Consider the following 19,392-nt stretch of genomic DNA (forward strand, 5'->3'; position numbering starts at 1 on the left):
TCAACAGTTCCAGATTGCTTGACGTGCTAATGGAGCACGAGTCAGCAGATGTTGTTCGGACCAGACTGTCAAACCACACAGTAAAGAATGTGAGAGTGTGTGCTTGTCCCTTTATGGGCCGTAAGTGTCTCACGTCAATGCATCCTGAAGTGAATAACGGAGCGAGCTGCAGATTCAACAACAGCCTGTCTCTGATTGGCTGGCAGGCCAGTTAACCACGTGCCGGTGGGGTGTTGTCTGTGGGAAGAAACATGCGCCACGCTCAAAATGCTCTGCATCTGGAAGAAAGAGTGGGAGGAGGAAGAAAAGAGAAATTGTGAAATAAAAACAGAAAATGCTGGGCAAACCCAGCAGGTCTGGCAGCATCTCTGGAGAGCGAAACAGAGCTCATGTCTGAGACCATTGACCCTTACAGGCTCATTGAATCCCGACAGTGCAGAAGGAGGCCATTCGGCCCATCGTGTCTGCACTGACCCCCTGAAAGAGCACTCCATCCAAGCTTCATCCCCCGCCCCATCCTAACAACCCCCTAATCTAACCTAAACATCTTTTTTGGACACTAAGGGACAATTTATCATGGCCGGTCCACCTAACCTGTGGTAGGAAACTGGAGCACCCGGGGGAAACCCACGCAGACACGGGGAGAAAGTGCTAACTCCACACAGACAGGGCAGCACGGTGGCACAGTGGTTAGCATTGCTGCCTACAGCGCTGAGGACCTGGGTTCGAATCCCGGCTCAGGGTCACTGTCCGTGTGGAGTTTGCACATTCTCCCCGTGTCTGCGTGGGTTTCACCCCCACAACCCGAAGATGTGTAGGATAGGTGGATTGGCCACGCTAAATTGCCCCTTAATTGGAAAAAATAATTGGGTACTTTAAATTTTTTTTAAAAACTCCCCACAGACAGTGACCCAAGGCCGGAATACAGGCCGGGTCCCTGGCGTTGTGAGGCAGCAGTGCTAACCACTGTGCCGCCCCTTCGACGGAGTTTATCCAGTGATGTACCATCAATTCGACTCAGGACACATTTAGGATCCGAACTGTGGCTTTAATCAGCTAGTTATTAGCCCGGCGGTCGACTACAGAGAATGACCGACCGCCGGGAACTCTGGGTATTTATACCCTGCCTTGGGACATGACTAAGTCCCAACCAATCGGACGAGAGGCACATGACCAGCCAGAGCCAATGGGAAGCCAGTGCTCTGCACCAATGGCAGTGCTCATATCCATACCACCACATCCAGCATTTTCTGTTTCTATTAAAGTAGAAATTATGCCCATTGCAGCAAGCAGTGTTTAACTTTCCTACAGATAGAGAGAGCAGATATTTGTGTTGATCTCCTCAGAAAGTTAAGGATGATGTAATAAAGGTGTTCAAAATATAGAAGAGTTAATAAGGAGAAACTGTTGGTTGGCTATCAGAAAGTTTAAGACAGAGGGCTGGATTCTTGCACTCCGCCCATCACAAGAACACCACAGGTGAGCCACGGCCAATGGGATTCACTGCTCGCCGGGCGGACAGGCCCAATTCCGGCCAGTGTTTTTCAAAACATTTGGCCCGGGAACCATTTTTGGGACCTACGTTAGCCAGCCGGCCTTCGTGGCCCACGCCGGCCGACCTTCCCGACCCACGCCGGCCGACCTTCGTGGCCCACGCCGGCCGGCCTTCGTGGCCCACGCCGGCCGGCCTTCGTGGCCCACGCCGGCCGACCTTCCCGACCCACGCCGGCCGACCTTCGCGACCCACGCCGGCCGACCTTCGCGACCCACGCCGGCCGACCTTTGTGGTCCACATTGCCTGAACTTCGCAACTGACTTATCGCTTGCCTGCAGGTGAGCCTGTGTGGTCCTCACCATTTCACTTGCTTTGTCATTCAACGTTACATTTCTGTGAAGGACTACAGCTGATGATTTAGGTTCTCGCTGCATCCTTTGGAAAAAAATCAAGAGGTTTGACCTCGAACTTGCCTTTTGAAGTTTTGAGAGTTTAATCTTTCATTTGCAAGTACCCTGCCCATAATGCACATGGGCATTGCAACCTGATTTGCATTGGCACAATTTATAAATCCATACCTTCAAAATTTATCTTTAGACAGCTTTGTTTCTGATTTCAGCATCTTCTTAATGGGTTGTTCATCAGAGGCCCTGGAGCTCACCCCGACACTGCTTTGTCCGGCCACGGACTCTCCTGTGAAGCTCTCTCCAGCAGATTCAGTTGTGAGATCCTGGCCTGTTTGTGTCTCTGGCCCACTATGCCTATTACAAAATAATCCATCTTCAGTTCTTCACACAATCCTGTTGCTGAGAGCTTCAAAATGGAGGAATCTCTCCTGTAGGATTTTGTGGCCAAAGCACACATGTCAGGAGGAGACGGTACTGGGACAGCGTGCTGACGTCAGGAGGAGACGGTACTGGGACAGCACGCTGACGTCAGGAGGAGACGGTACTGGGACAGTGTGCTGACGTCAGGAGGAGACGGTGCTGGGACAGCGCGCTGACGTCAGGAGGAGACGGTACTGGGACAGAGCGCTAACGTCAGGAGGAGACGGTACTGGGACAGCGCGCTGACGTCAGGAGGAGACGGTACTGGGACAGCGCGTTGATGTCAGGAGGAGACGGTACTGGGACAGAGCGCTGACGTCAGGAGGAGACGGTACTGGGACAGAGCGCTGATGTCAGGAGGAGACGGTACTGGGACAGAGCGCTGACGTCAGGAGGAGACGGTACTGGGACAGAGCGCTGACGTCAGGAGGAGACGGTACTGGGACAGAGCGCTGACGTCAGGAGGAGACGGTACTGGGACAGCGCGCTGACGTCAGGAGGAGACGGTACTGGGACAGCGCGCTGACGTCAGGAGGAGACGGTACTGGGACAGCGCGCTGACGTCAGGAGGAGACGGTACTGGGACAGAGCGCTGACGTCAGGAGGAGACGGTACTGGGACAGCGCGCTGACGTCAGGAGGAGACGGTACTGGGACAGAGCGCTGACGTCAGGAGGAGACGGTACTGGGACAGAGCGCTGACGTCAGGAGGAGACGGGACTGGGACAGCGCGCTGACGTCAGGAGGAGAGGGTACTGGGACAGAGCGCTGATGTCAGGAGGAGACGGTACTGGGACAGAGCGCTGACGTCAGGAGGAGACGGTACTGGGACAGAGCGCTGACGTCAGGAGGAGACGGTACTGGGACAGCGCGCTGACGTCAGGAGGAGACGGTACTGGGACAGAGCGCTGACGTCAGGAGGAGACCGCACTGGGACAGAGCGCTGATGTCAGGAGGAGACGGTACTGGGACAGAGCGCTGACGTCAGGAGGAGACGGTACTGGGACAGAGCGCTGACGTCAGGAGGAGACGGTACTGGGACAGCGCGCTGACGTCAGGAGGAGACGGTACTGGGACAGAGCGCAGACGTCAGGAGGAGACGGTACTGGGACAGCGCGCTGACGTCAGGAGGAGACGGTACTGGGACAGGGCGCTCACGTCAGGAGGAGACGGTACTGGGACAGAGCGCTGACGTCAGGAGGAGACGGTACTGGGACAGCGCGCTGACGTCAGGAGGAGACGGTACTGGGACAGAGCGCTGACGTCAGGAGGAGACGGTACTGGGACAGCGCGCTGACGTCAGGAGGAGACGGTACTGGGACAGAGCGCTGACATCAGGAGGAGACGGTACTGGGACAGCGCGCTGACGTCAGGAGGAGACGGTACTGGGACAGCGCGCTGACGTCAATAGGAGACGGTACTGGGACAGCGTGCTGACGTCAGGAGGAGACGGTACTGGGACAGAGCGCTGACGTCAGGAGGAGACGGTACTGGGACAGAGCGCTGACGTCAGGAGGAGACGGTACTGGGACAGAGCGCTGACGTCAGGAGGAGACGGTACTGGGACAGCGCGCTGACGTCAGGAGGAGACGGTACTGGGACAGAGCGCTGACGTCAGGAGGAGACGGTACTGGGACAGAGCGCTCCAGTCTGATTGCAGAAAGTCAGTCTGTTGTCAGAAAGAGCAATGGCACCATGACCACATCCCAATTGTCCCCTCAATGGTCCTAATTGGCTGCTTATTGTGCCTGGCAATCGGCTGTGCTGACCCCACATCTAGCAAGGTTACTCAGAGGTTGGAATGCACTGGGTTAGTCGATATGCCAAATCCCGAGTTTCCTCCTGGCCCTGCCTCCTACCTGGGGAGGGGGGGTCAGGTAGATTCTGCTTTCTGTGTTGGCATGTGAGGTAATGCTACCTGATTATTGGGTTTGAGATCAATTGAATGACTTGCCCCGCGGTACTGCCTGGTCTGAGGTTCAGATTTGTGGACACTAAGGTGTGGGGAGAGTTGCCAACCCAAGTTGTATATGTTCGAGATTTAAACACGCAGTGTCTCTGCTCCAATCACTTTGTGCCCCCCCACGGCCCCAACCACACCCCCACCACATGTCCGCACTCACGGAGACAATCACAGCCAAACCAACTGGGAAGTAAGGCTCTGATTAGATAGCTCTTGGCCACCCCAATAGATTTTGGAACTAACACATTCGACCACACATTTGCTTTTTAACATCCTAGTGATTTTTCTCCTGAGTTTGGTCGCAGCAGTATCCCGGAGATTAATCTTTAATTCCCAGAGACACCGGCAATACCTGGCTGGGATGGAGGAGCAGGAGGAAGGAAACAGGAAGCCTGTGAGACCTGATGGTCCTACAGGAAGTCTGACCCTCTGAGATGTGGTGTTGTACCCGGCAGGAAGTCTGACCCTCTGTGATGTGGTGTTGTACCCTGCAGGAAGTCTGACCCTGTGTGATGTGGTGTTGTACCCGGCAGGAAGTCTGACCCTGTGTGATGTGGTGTTGTACCCTGCAGGAAGTCTGACCCTCTGTGATGTGGTGTTGTACCCGGCAGGAAGTCTGACCCTCTGTGATGTGGTGTTGTACCCTGCAGGAAGTCTGACCCTCTGTGATGTGATGTTGTACCCGGCAGGAAGTCTGACCCTCTGTAATGTGGTGTTGTACCCTGCAGGAAGTCTGACCCTCTGTGATGTGGTGTTGTACCCTGCAGGAAGTCTGACCCTCTGTGATGTGATGTTGTACCCTGCAGGAAGAAGGCCCAGCGCGGTCGGAGGTACTACACAAACCTGCTGGAGAGTGAAGGGGAAAGAGTTTCCATCAACACAAAGCTTTGTGGCCAGTTTTGCTGCTGCAGCTTCAAAGGATGTGAGCAGGTGAGGAATCATACCAATGGAGTGTGGCAGCAGGCAGGTACCCGGGGGGGGGAGGGCAGGTTCCCGGGCGGAGGGCAGGTACCCAGGGCGGAGGGCAGGTACCCGGGCGGAGGGCAGGTACCCGGGCGGAGGGCAGGTACCCGGGCGGAGGGCGGGTACCCGGGCGGAGGGCGGGTACCCGGGCGGAGGGCGGGTACCCGGGCGGAGGGCGGGGACCCGGGCGGAGGGCGGGTACCCGGGCGGAGGGCGGGTACCCGGGCGGAGGGCGGGTACCCGGGCGGAGGGCGGGTACCCGGGCGGAGGGCGGGTACCCGGGCGGAGGGCGGGTACCCGGGCGGAGGGCGGGTACCCGGGCGGAGGGCGGGTACCCAGGCGGAGGGCGGGTACCCGGGCGGGAGGGCGGGTACCCGGGTGGGAGGGCGGAGGGCAGTCTCCTGGGCAAAGGGCAGTCTCCTGGGCAGAGGGCAGGTACCCGGGCAGAGGGGAGGCTCCCAGCGGAGGGCAGTATCCCAGATGGAGGATACTCCGCCTCTCCTTTTATCCGTCGATCACACCAGGGCAGCTGATGGGATGAAAGTCAATGAATAAAAATTTGGATAAAGCCAGTCTCGGTAATATTGGCCATGAAGCTATTGTTGATTATCAGGAAAATCCATCTGGTTTACAAATGGTCTTTGGCCAAGGGAATCTGCCATCCTTACCTAATCTGACAGACGTGCAGAAGATTTGCCTGAATGTTTGTGGAGCTGGTTTCAAGATGGCCACAGGCGTTTGTTTGATGGTCCTTTCATTAAGTCCAGAGGACACGGTGGAGGCATTGCTGCGGAATTTCTCCTGTGCATGTGTACAATGTACATCTCACTGCAGTACAGGAACATGGTGACAACAGCAGCTCTGTGCATTCGTATTTCTGGTGACTTGCAAAGTCTTTGTTCTCAAACACTCACTGTAATTTGTAGAAGTTTGAGCTGGTCCAGTATTGGATCTCCTCCACAAACGACTTCTTCATAGAGGTGACTTCCAAGGTTTGGGAAGTGCTCAACATATTCCAGAGTCTCTCCTTCAACATGTATGGGAGGTGGAATTTTGGCTGGCTTGGTGTGGGCTGACTAAGTTCTGCTATAATCTCCAAACGTAGACTAGCGGATAAATACAGGGAGGCAGTGGCGTAGTGGCATTGTCACTGGACTAGCAATCCAGAGATCCAGAATAATGCCCTGGGTTCAAATCCCACCACTGCAGAAGGTGAAATTTGAATTCAATCTGAAATTAAAAGTTTGACAACAACAACAACATGAAACTATAAACATAGTGTATAAGCCGTCTCCCTCTCTTACAGGTCCCACCTTTATTAACCCCCTACTCTAAGCTAAACTAACACCCCCCTCCCTCCGCTGACGATTAATTTTCCGTGAAGAAGTTGATGAACGGTTGCCACCTCCGGGTGAACCCTAACAGTGACCCTCTCAGGGCGAACTTGATTTTCTCCAGACAGAGAAAGCTAGCCATGTCCGATAGCCAGGTCTCCGGCTTCGGGGGCTTTGAGTCCCTCCAAGCTAATAGTATCTGTCTCCGGGCTACCAGGGAAGCAAAGGCCAGAACGTCTGCCTCTTTCTCCTCCTGGATTCCCGGGTCTTCCGACACCCCGAAAATCGCCACCTCTGGACTCAGCGCCACCCTTGTTTTTAACACCGTGGACATGACATCTGCAAACCCCTGCCAAAATCCCCTAAGCTTCGGACATGCCCAGAACATGTGGACATGGTTCGCTGGTCCTCCCGCACATTTTGCACACCTGTCTTCCACCCCAAAGAATCTGCTCATCCGGACCACTGTCATGTGAGCCCGATGAACGACCTTGAATTGACTCGACTCAACACGTCTGCCCATAGACCATCCTCTATCTCTCCTCCCAGCTCCTCCTCCCACATGCACTTCAGCTCCTCGGTCTGCGTCTCCTCTGACCCCTTAAGTTCCTTGTAAATGTCAGAGACAGGGCAGCACGGTGGCACAGTGGTTAGCACTGCTGCCTCACGGCGTCGAGTCCCAGGTTTGATCCCGGCTCTGGGTCACTGTCCGTGCGGAGTTTGCACATTCTCCCCATGTTTGCGTGAGTTTCACCCCCACAACTCAAAAAATGTGCAAGCTAGGTAGATTGGACACGCCAAATTGCCCCTTAATTGGAAAAAAATGAATTGGGTATTCTAAATTTTAAAAAAAGTAAATGTCAGAGGCCCTCCCTTCTCCTACCCACCCTCTGGAAGCTACCCTGTCCTGAATCCCCCTTAGCGGTAGGAGTGGGAAGGTTGACACCTGTCTACGTAGGAAGTCCCACACCTGCAGATACCTGAATTTGATACCATCATTTTCACTGTCTGCACCCTCCCAGCCAGTGACAACGGGAGCGCGTCCCACCTTCGAAAGTCGTCCTTCATTTGGTCTACTAGTCAGGCCAGATTTAGCTTGTGCAGCCGTTCCCATTCCCGCACCACCTGGATGCCTAGATACCTAAAGCTTCCCTCTACCACTCTAAACTGCAGTTCCCCCAGTCGCCTCTCCTGGCCCCTCACTTTTCCCCATATTTATACCCCGAAAACCGGCCAAATTCCCCCAGAATTCTCATGATTTCTTCCATCCCCTCCACTGGGTCCGACACATACAGAAGCAGATCGTCTGCGTAAAGCGAGACTCTGTGCTCCCCCCCCCCCCCCCCACCCCCCCCCCCCCCCCCCCCCCGGATCAGCCCCTTCCAGCCCCTTGAGGCTCTCAGCGCAAATTGCCAATGGCTCTATGGCTAGAGGGGGCAGGGGGCATCCCTATCTCGTCCCCCGGTGCAGTCTAAAATAGTCCGATGTTGGCCTATTCGTCTGTACGCTCGCCTGATACAGCAACCTGACCCAGTCAATAAAGCCCCGCCCAAAATCCGAACCGTCCCAGTACCTCCCACAGATAATCCCATTCTAACCGATCAAAAGCCTGCTCTGCGTCCATTACGATCACTACCTCCACCTCCCTACCTTTTGGGGGCATCATGATCGCATTTAGCAACCTTCTTACATTGACCACCAACAGCCTTCCTTTAACTAACCCCGTCTGGTCCTCCCCAATAATGTCCGGAACTCAATCCTAGAGGACAAAACCTTGTTTAGCGTCCACATTCAATAGGGATATCGGCCTGTAGGACCCACACAGCTCTGGGTCCTTGTCCCGCTTCAGGATCAGTGAAATTGTGGCCTGTACATCGTCAGGGGTAGGAACCCTCTTTCCCTTTTCTCATTGAATGTCCTCATCAACAACGGCCTCAATATCCCAGAGAACTTTTTATAGAACTCCACTGGGTACCCGCCCGGCCTCGGTGCTTTACCCGACTGCATGGCCTTCAGACCTTCGACTTTCTCTTCCAACCCGATCGGGGATCCCAGCCCTTCTACCAACTCCCCGTCCACCTTTGGGAAATTCAGACCCTCCAAGAAGTGCCTCATCCCCTCCGGCCCAGAAAGGGGTTCCGACCCATACAGCCTACTGTAGAAATCCCTAAATGCCTTATTCACCCCTGCTGAGTCTCCAATCAGGCTCCCGTCCCATCCCTTACTGTCCCCCTCTCCCTGGCGGCCTCCCTCTTTCTAAGCTGCTGTGCAAGCATCCTGCTGGCCTTCTCCCCATGCTCATAGATCACCCCCCTCACTTCCTCAGTTGCTCTACCACCCTCCCTGTAGTTAACAAGCCAAACTCCGCCTGTAGCCTCCGCCATTCCCTTAAAAGCCCTGCCTCTGGGGTCTCCACGTACTTCCAATCGACCTGCAATATTTCTTTTAACAGTCGGTCCGTCTCTGCTCTGTCTATCTTCTCCCTGTGGGCCTGTATCGAGATTAGCTCCCCTCTAACCACCTCCTTCAATGCCTCTCAGACCACCACTGCCGAAACTTCCCCCGTGTTGTTGACTTCCAGGTAGTTCTAAATACATTTCTTCAGCCGCCCGCACACCTCCTCGTCAGCTAAAAGTCCCAAGTCCAGCCTCCAGTGCAGGCACTGGCTACTCACCTTGCTAACCTGTAGGTCAACCCTGTGCAGGGCATGATCCGAGATTGTGATCGCCGAATACCCCGTGTCCACCACCCCGTCAGTAAAGCCCTGCTCCGAATAAAGAAAACAATCCGGGAGTACACTTTATGCATGTGTGAGTAGAAGGAGAATTCCTTCACTCTCGGCTGCCCAAATCTCCATGGATCCACCACCCGCTTATTGATCAGGATCCCAACCCCTCTAGTCTTCGAGTCCAGTCTCGAGTGAAAAACCGGTCCGACCCAACCTTTCTTTAATCTAATCTGGTCAGTTACTCTAAGTTGCGCCTCCTGCAGCATTACCACATCCGCCTTCAGTCCTCTCAAATGCGCGAACACGGGTGCCCTCTTGACTGACCCATTGAGCCCTCTTACATTCCAGGCGATCAGCCTAGTTGGGGGTCTCATCGCACCCCCCCCCCATTCGCCCATCAGCCATCACCTTTCTTGGGCCAGTCTCCAGCCCACGCCCCGTGACTCCACTGGCCCATCCCCAGGCAGCCTCCGCCCCCGACCTCCTCTCTGTCCCTCAGCAACAGTCCTTCCCTCGTCAGCAGAACATTTTCCCCCCCTTCCCCCCCCCCCAGTAACAGCACAATGTAAATCGACCCCTTTGATAAGCCGAAATTCTGCACCCCCCCCCCCCCACTGCGCTTCTGTGAGCTAGCCCGCTCAGCTAGATTGGTGGTTCCCACCCCAGGCGGCAGACATTCTCCCACCTATTGTCCCCCCCCCCCCCCCCCCCCTCATACACACATATTCAGATGACAAACACATTTTTTTTTTCAAGTTTAGATTACCAAATAATTTTTTCCAATTAAGGGGCAATTTAGCGTGGCCAATCCACCTACTCTGCACATCTTTGGGTTGTGGTTGGGTTGTGGGGGCGAAACCCACGCAGACACGGGGAGAATGTGCAAACTCCGCACGGACAGTGATCCAGAGCCGGCAGATGACAAACAATCCCAACACAATTGCCCGACAGAAAAAAAGACGCTAAAGAAAGAAAAGATCAGGCAAGAGATCCAGTATCTAACAAACACACTTCCATCCCCCAACAGTGCAAATGTAAACTTTAACTCACACAGCTCTGCAACTGGCCCAAAATCAATACAGAAGGTATTACAAATACTGTCCACAGAACAAAAAATGAGAAACTTTTAAAAACATGAACGTTGCAGCAAAGTTCAAAAGTTCTCAGTCCGCCACCAGTCCTTTCCTTTTCGCGAAGTCCAGCGCGTCCTCAGGCGACTCGAAATAAAAATGTTGCTCCTCATACGTGACCCAGAGACGGGCTGGATACAGCAGTCCAAACTTCACCTTTTTCTTAAAAAGGGTCGACTTTATCTGATTTAACCCCGATCTTCTCCTGGCCACCTCCGCATTCAGATCCTGATAGATCCGCAGAATACTGTTCTCCCATTTACAACTCTGTATCTGCCTGGCCCACTGTAAAATACGCTCCTTGTCCCTGTGGAATCTCACCACCATTGCCCTCGGGGGTGTGTGTGTGTGTGTGTGTGTGTGTGTGTGTCTCCCCCCCACTCGCGGCTTCCTCGCAAGCGCTCTGAGCCCTGTCCACCTCCAAGGGTCGGGAGAACGTCCCATCCCCCAGGAACTTCTCGAACATGCCGATATGTATGCCCCAGCGTCCACTCCTTCGGACCCCTCCGGGAGCCCAACGATTCTCAGGTTCTGCCTGCGGAATCTATTCTCTAGGTCCTCCACCTTCTCCAGGAACTTTTGTGCTGGTCTCTCAGCATCCCCACCTCCACCACAGTTTGATGTTCCTCCTGCTCAGCCAGCGCCTTCTCTACTTTCTGGATTGCCGATCTTGTACGTCCAATCTAAGCTCCAGCCGTGCAATTGCCTCTTTAATCGGGTCCAAGGATTCCTGCTTCTGCTTGGCGAAGCCCTCCTGGATAACTTGCATCAGCTGCTCCATTGACCGCTGGGTCGACAAACCAGGACTCCGGTCATCCGCCATCCGCAGTCTGTTTCTGCCTTTACGAGCACTTCTAGTCCTCCTCTCCATGCACCGAAGTGGGAATCCAGAACACAATTGCCTCTGTCATCGGTTTTTCAAATCAAGGTTGGTGAAAAATCAGGGGAAAAGGTCCAAAAGTCCGACCCGAGCGGGAGCCACCAAATGTGCAGTTTAGTCCTTCATAGCCGCCACCGGAAGTCCCTTGAAACCAATGTTGATCATCATAAAAACCCAAGTGGTTGATTAACGTCCTTTAGGGAAGGACAGCATGGTAGCACAGTGGGTAGCACGGTTGCTTCACAGCTCCAGGGTCCCTGGTTCGATTCCCCGCTGGGTCACTGTCTGGGCAGAGTCTGCACGTTCTCCCCGTGTCTGCGTGGGTTTCCTCTGGGTGCTCTGGTTTCCTCCCACAAGTCCCGGAAGACGTGCTGTTCGGTAATTTGGACATTTTGAATTCTCCCTCTGTGACCCGAACAGGCGCCGGAATGTGGAGACTAGGGGCTTTTCACAGTAACTTCACTGCAGTGTCAATGTAAGCCTACTTGTTACACTAAAGATTATTATTATTATTGCTTCTCGGCCTTTTGGCTAAGATCAAGTGTAGTATCTGCTTTGCCTTTCGGCTCAGATCTGGGATGTCTGTCTTGTGGGGACCATGAATTGGATTCAATTTGAATTGGTTTTTGGAGCAGGCAAGGAGCTGGATTAGGGGTTCGCCCCTGATCACACTCTGAGCCCTGGCTTTGTAACTCAGAAAAAGTAATATTAAAAAGAGATTATTATTATGACCTGGTCTGGCTCCAGCTCTTAAATGCCCTCAAGGACAAGCCATAAATTTTGGCCCAACCAGCGATGCCCACATCCCATGTCGCCCCATGAACGAATTAAAAAAAAATTATTTTCAAAATACCCTGGAATATTACTTCAACTGACAGGCATTACTGGATCAAATCTATCTTTTAAAAAAAAATTTAGATTACCCAATTATTTTTTCCAATTAAGGGGCAATTTAGAGTGGCCAATCCACCTACTCTGCACATCTTTGGGTTGTGGGGGCGAAACCCACGCAAACACGGGGAGAATGTGCAAACTCCACACGGACAGTGACCCAGAGCCGGGATCGAACCTGGGACCTCAGCGCCGTGAGGCAGCTGTGCTAACCACTAGGCCACCGTGCTGCCAAATCTATCTTTTTTAGTACATGTCTAAGAATTCTTCTTGGTTGGCAACACCTGAGAAAACTTGTTCTTTTCCGACAGGTGGATGCTTTGGAATATTACACTGAGCTGGAGAATGAGATTCTGAATGAATACACCCAGGAGAAGGCGATTATAGACAGGAAATCACTTGGACTCGCCTTCGTTACCTTCCAGGATGAAGACATGGCCTCCCTGTAAGTCTGGGGCTTGAGCGGGAGAAAGTCAGCAATTAGCCGTTTGATTTTTCCTAAAGCAGTTTTCCACAGCACAGAAACAGGCCATTCAACCCACAGGTCCACGCTTTGTCTAGGATCCACATCCACATTTTTGTTGCTCATCCTAGATCTCCCTTGAGAAGGTGGTGGAGAGCCATCTTCTTGAACCGCTGCAATTGATGTGGAGTAGGTATGCTATGGCGATATATTTCCAAGTCAGGATGGTGTATGCCTTGGAGGGGGACTTGTAGGTGGTGGTGTTCACATGCATCTGCTGATCTTGTCCTTCTAGATGGTAGAGTTCACAGGTTAGGAATGTGCTGCCTAAGGATCCTTGGTGTGTTGCTGCAGGGCATCTTGTGGATGGCACACGTAGTTCATTGGTGATGGAGGGAGTGAATGTTGAAGGTGGAGATGAAGTGCCAATCAAATAGGCTTCTTTATCCTGGATGGTGTCGAGCTTCTTGAGTGTTGTTGGAGCTGCACTCATCCAGGTAAATGGATTCCATCCCACTCCTGCCTTGTGCCTTGTAGATGGTGGACAGGCTTTGAGGAGTCAGGATCTGAGTTACTCACCAAAAGAAAATGCATGGCCAATCTTTGGGTTGTGGGGGTGAGACCCACGCAAACACAGGGAGAATGTGTAAACTCCACATGGACAGTGACCCGGGGCCGGGATAGAATCCAGGTCTTCGGTGCCATGAGGCAGCAGTGCTAACCACTGCGTCACCGTGTCGTCCCTGATGGAGGGTATTCACAGTGCGAAGATGGGACTTTGTCTCCAGAAAATCTGTGTGGTGGTTACTCCTACCAATTACTATCATGGACGGATGCATCTGGGACATGTAGATTGCAGAAAATAAGGTCAAGTATGTTTCTCCTCTAGTTAGTTTCCTGACCACTTGCGACAGACCCAGTTTAGCAACTATGTCCTTTAGGACTCGGCTAGTAGTGATGCACCAAGCTAATTTGGTGATGGACATTGGTGTCCCCCACTCAGAGTACATTCTGTGTCCTTGCCACCCTCCGTGGTGTTCAACATGGAGGATTGACTCATTAGCAGAGGTTTCCTTGCCCATGTTTGACCTGATTCCATGAGACTTCATGGGGTCCAGAGTAGATGTTGAGAACTCCCAGGGCAACATCCTCATTGCTAGAACTAGGGGACACAGTTTAGAAAAAAAGGGTTCACCCATTTAAATCAGTGGTAACTCACCCAGGCTGTCGATAAGATGGATTTCATCAATGACAATGCCATTGAATAGCAAAGTGTGATGGCTAGATTCTCTCTTGTTGGAGATGGTCATGGTAAAAGGTTTCATGGCACTATTTTGAAAACAAGCAGAAGAGCTATCCCCGGTGTCCTGACCAATAATTATTCCTCAATCAACATTGTAAAAACAAGATCATTTGGTAAGGATCACATTGTCATTTGTGGGAACTGTCTACCTCATTCCCATATTACTCCAGTGAATAAACTGCAACAATACCTCTGTGAGCCCACTGTCTACCACATTCCCATATTACTCCAGTGAATAAACTGCAACAATACCTCTGTGAGCCCACTGTCTACCACATTCCCATATTACTCCAGTGAATAAACTGCAACAATACCTCTGTGAGCCCACTGTCTACCACATTCCCATATTACTCCAGTGAATAAACTGCAACAATACCTCTGTGAGCCCACTGTCTACCACATTCCCATATTACTCCAGTGAATAAACTGCAACAATACCTCTGTGAGCCCACTGTCTACCTCATTCCCATATTACTCCAGTGAATAAACTGCAACAATACCTCTGTGAGCCCACTGTCTACCACATTCCCATATTACTCCAGTGAATAAACTGCAACAATACCTCTGTGAGCCCACTGTCTACCACATTCCCATATTACTCCAGTGAATAAACTGCAACAATACCTCTGTGAGCCCACTGTCTACCACATTCCCATATTACTCCAGTGAATAAACTGCAACAATACCTCTGTGAGCCCACTGTCTACCTCATTCCCATATTACTCCAGTGAATAAACTGCAACAATACCTCTGTGAGCCCACTGTCTACCTCATTCCCATATTACTCCAGTGAATAAACTGCAACAATACCTCTGTGAGCCCACTGTCTACCACATTCCCATATTACTCCAGTGAATAAACTGCAACAATACCTCTGTGAGCCCACTGTCTACCACATTCCCATATTACTCCAGTGGATAATACCTCTGTGGATGTAAAACACTTTGAGACATCTGGTCATAAGGCAACATGCTATATAGAGGCGGCTGCAATTTTGTCTTTTAAAAAGCATTGAGACAGTTATATGGGTGAGATGGATATAGAGGGATATGGGCAATTGGGACTAGCTTAGAGGTAAAAACTGGGCAGCATGGACAAGTTGGGCCTGGTTTCATGCTGGAAGCCTCTCTGACTCTATATAAATGTAAATCTTTTGAGAGATGAAACAGGAGGAAACATGTGCGTAAAGGTTGGGTTTGTTGCCAATGCAGTGTGGTATTTTTGTTGCCAGGAGACACAGCGGGAGTAGAAACACCGTTATGGACCAACTGAGCTGAATGGCCTGTTGCTGTGCTGTATATTTATTGCAATGCTGTGTAAAAGTGTGTGTTCTGTTTCTTTAGTGTCCTGAGAGATTTCATCGCCTTCAGGTGCAAGGGCTGTAACTATCAGTGGGAAACACAGCCTTCTTCCTACAGCCAGCAACTCGCAGTTTCCAAGTGGAACGTGAAATATGCACCAGGTCCCAAGAATATTTACTGGTAACGTACAGCATCTCCAAAAAATGTTGTTTCATTTCCACAGTCTCTCCTGCAAACCGTACTACTGTGCCGCCCATCCAATCTGACCCGCTCTTTCAAAGAGCAATCCAGTTAGTCCCACTCAATCATTCTTTCCCCATATCGCTGAAAGTCGTTGACCTTCAATTAATTGTCCAATTTCCTTTCAATTTTTACAGTTAAATATGCCTCCATCAGGCAGTGCATTCCAAATCCTAAGCAGAATCCTAGAATGGTTACTGCGGAGAAGGAAGCAATGGCTGAGTGAGAATATAACTGGACTAGGAATAAAGAATAAAGAACAAAGAAAGGTACAGCACAGGAACAGACCCTCCAAGCCTCGCTGACCATGCTACCCGTCTAAACTAAAATCTTCTATACTTCTAAGGTCCGTATCCCTCTATTCCCATCCTATTCATGTATTTGTCAAGACACCCCTTATAGCCGGGTCTCCGACTTTGGGGGCTTTGAGTCCCTCCAAGCTAATAGTATCCGTCTCCGGGCTACCATGGACGCAAAGGCCAGAATGTCTGCCTCTTTCTCCTCCTGGATTCCCGGGACTTCTGACACCCCGAAAATCGCCATCTCTGGACTTAGTGCCACCTTTGTTTTTAACACTCTGGACATGACGTCCGCAAACCCCTGCCAAAATCCCCTCTTCTTTGGACATGCCCAGAACATGTGGACATGGTTCGCTGGTCCTCATTTTGCACACCTGTCTTCCACCCCAAAGAATCTGCTCATCCAGGCCACTGTCATGTGAGCCTGATGAACTGCCTTAAATTGAATCAGGCTGAGCCTGGCACATGTTGCGGACGTGTTGATTCTACTCAACGCATCTGCCTATAGACCATCCTCTATTTCTTCTCCCAGCTCCTCCTCCCACTTGTGCTTCAGCTCCTCGGTCTGCGTCTCCTCTGACCCCATAAGCTCCTTATAAATGTCCGAGACACACCCTTCTCCTACCCACCCTCTGGAAACTACCCTGTCCTGAATCCCCCTTAGCTGGAAACTACCCTGTCCTGAACCCCCTTAGCTGGAAACTACCCTGTCCTGAACCCCCCTTAGCTGGAAACTACCCTGTCCTGAATCCCCCTTAGCTGGAAACTACCCTGTCCTGAACCCCCCTTAGCTGGAAACTACCCTGTCCTGAATCCCCCTTAGCTGGAAACTACCCTGTCCTGAATCCCCCTTAGCTGGAAACTACCCTGTCCTGAACCCCCCTTAGCTGGAAACTACCCTGTCCTGAATCCCCCTTAGCTGGAAACTACCCTGTCCTGAATCCCCCTTAGCTGGAACTTACCCTGTCCTGAACCCCCCTTAGCTGGAAACTACCCTGTCCTGAATCCCCCTTAGCTGGAAACTACACTGTCCTGAATCCCCCTTAGCTGGAAACTACCCTGTCCTGAACCCCCCTTAGCTGGAAACTACCCTGTCCTGAATCCCCCTTAGCTGGAAACTACCCTGTCCTGAATCCCCCTTAGCTGGAACCTACCCTGTCCTGAATCCCCCTTAGCTGGAACCTACCCTGTCCTGAATCCCCCTTAGCTGGAAACTATCCTGTCCTGAATCCCCCTTAGCGGGAGGAGCGGGAAGGTTGACACCTGTTTATGAATGAAGTCCCACACCTGCAGATACCTGAATTGGTTTCCCCTTGTCAACCCAAACTTTTCCTCAAATGCCCTCATACTTGGAAAGCTCCCCTCTATAAACATATCCCCCATCCTCTCAATCCCTGATCTCCGCCTTAATCGGAACTCCCCCGTCCATACTCCCCGGGGCAAACTGGTGATTATCACAGATTGGGGCCCAGATCAATGCTCCCATTGCTCCCACATGCCGCCTCCACTGGCCCCAAGCTCTCAGGGCCGCCACCACCACGGGGCTGGTGGAGTACCGAGCTGGCGGGAATGGTAGAGGCGCAGTTACCAACACCCCCAAACTGGTGCCCTTACATAAAGCCGCCTCCATACGCACCCATGCCGACCCCTCCCCCACCACCCACTTCCTGATTTGAGAAAGCTTTTGAGTTGAGTTCTGATCTGGCTACCCTTTAGATCACAAGTAAAGTATTTTGCTCTCATAGTAGGATAATACAGTAGTCCCCCGTTATACCGCGCTCCGCAATACCGCGGTTTGCGATATACCGCGGGGGGGCTTATGGACCCCAACTGTCAGTTGTGTCAATTTCAGCGGCCGGCTGATTGTTTCACTGAGAGAGCAGCTTCCCTCTCCGGATCAAAGTGAGCCGGCCGCTGAAATTGACACTGCCTGCTGCTCTCTCCCTCCAATCAGAAACATTAAAACTTAAAAGTTGGATTGGAGGGAGAGAGCAGCGGGCAGTGTCAATTTCAGCGGCCGGCTGATTGTTTCAGTGAGAGCAGCTTCCCTCTCCGGATCAAAGTGAGCCGGCCGCTGAAATTGACACTGTTTTAATTAGATCCACGATGGGGGTTTTAAATTTATTTAAAAATCTATGCTAGCACTTCCCATTGTGAGTCTACGGGGGTCTGACCTCTCCCCCCGCCCCCCGTAGACTCTCAATGGGAAGCGCTAGCATAGATTTTAAACTAAATTTAAAACCCCCATCGTGGATATCCGCGGCTCGGATACAACGCGGGTGGCTGTCTTGGACCCCAACACCCGCGTTATAAAGGGGGACTACTGTAGTATTTAAAGCAGTGCTGACTTGTCAGAGGACAAGGAAGAAGCTGAAACAAACCAGTTGAAACAGCTTTTGAAGACATCCAGCCAGAGTCTGCAGGGATTTTAACAGGAGCCAAATTTGTTCTGGAAAGCAAGTATTACTGTTGATTAAATTGGATTTGTTTATTGTCACGTGTACCGATGTACCGTGAAAAGTATTTTTCTGTATGCAGCTCAACCAGATCATTTATTAGATGAAAAGAAAATACGTAATAGGGCAACACAAGGTACGCAATGTAAATATATAGGCGCAGGCATTGGGTGAAGCATACAGGAGCGTACTAATCAGATCAGTTCATGGGCAACACGGTAGCACAGTGGTTAGAACTATGGCTTCACAGCGCCAGGGCCCCAGGTTCGATACCCGGCTTGCATCACTGTCTGTGCGGAGTCTGCACGTTCTCCCCGTGCCTGGGTGGGTTTCCTCTGGGTGCTCCGGTTTCCTCCCACAAGTCCCGAAAGACGTGCTATTTGGTAATTTGGACATTCTGAATTCTCCCTCTGTGTACCTGAGCAGGCGCCAGAATGTGGCACTTCGGGCTTTTCACAGTAACTATATTGAAGTGTTAATGGAAGCCTACTTGCGACAATATAGTTTATTATTATTATAAGAGGGTCGTTTAGGAGTCTGGTTACAGCGGGCAAGAAGCTGTTTTTGAATCAGTTTGTGTGTTCTCAGACTTCTGTATCTCCTGCCCGATGGAAGAAGTTGGAAAAGTGAGTAAGCCGGGTGGGAGGGATCCTTGATTATGCTGCCCGCTTTCCCCAGGCAGCAGGAGGTGTAGATGGAGTCAATGGATGGGAGGCGGGTTCGTGTGATGGACTGGGTGGTATTCACGATTCTCTGAAGTTTCTTGTGGTCTTGGGCCGAGCAGTTGCCATACCAGGCTGTGATGCAGCCCGATAGGATGCTTTCTAAGGTGCACTTGTAAAGGTTGGTAAGGGTTAATGTGGGCGTATAGGCGCTGTTGTGCTTTCTTGGTCGTAGCGTTTTTTTTAATAAATGTTTTTTATTGAGTTTTCATGTTTTATATATGACAAGTTACAAATTATTAGAGAGAAAAAAAGAAAACACAAAAATTTAACATGTATATTTACAGGTAAGCATCTTCATAACAACAATTGTGGCCGCCCCCTTTAGCCGGCATACATATTTTACATTCCCCAATATGGCCGAGGCACATGTTTATAGGCATTTATTTATAGTTTGG

At 51.6% G+C, this 19,392-nt stretch overlaps 1 protein-coding gene and 1 non-coding gene across 4 annotated transcripts in view; both read left to right on the plus strand.

The window, feature by feature from the left end:
* LOC119967009 (CSC1-like protein 1) overlaps positions 1 to 19,392 on the plus strand; it is a 132,180-nt gene that overhangs the window by 75,404 nt on the left and 37,384 nt on the right. For all 3 annotated transcript variants that reach the window (XM_038798999.1, XM_038798998.1, XM_038799000.1), the window contains exons 11-13: positions 5,091 to 5,214; positions 12,522 to 12,655; positions 15,320 to 15,457. In XM_038798999.1, coding sequence (XP_038654927.1) covers positions 5,091 to 5,214; positions 12,522 to 12,655; positions 15,320 to 15,457 — 396 coding nt within the window. The remainder of the gene's footprint in view (positions 1 to 5,090; positions 5,215 to 12,521; positions 12,656 to 15,319; positions 15,458 to 19,392) is intronic.
* LOC119968104 lies at positions 11,831 to 12,024 on the plus strand. The gene has a single exon (XR_005461125.1). It is a non-coding gene; the product is annotated as a U2 spliceosomal RNA (small nuclear RNA).

Source organism: Scyliorhinus canicula, chromosome 6, assembly GCF_902713615.1.
Source record: "Scyliorhinus canicula chromosome 6, sScyCan1.1, whole genome shotgun sequence".
Lineage (NCBI taxonomy): Eukaryota > Metazoa > Chordata > Chondrichthyes > Carcharhiniformes > Scyliorhinidae > Scyliorhinus > Scyliorhinus canicula.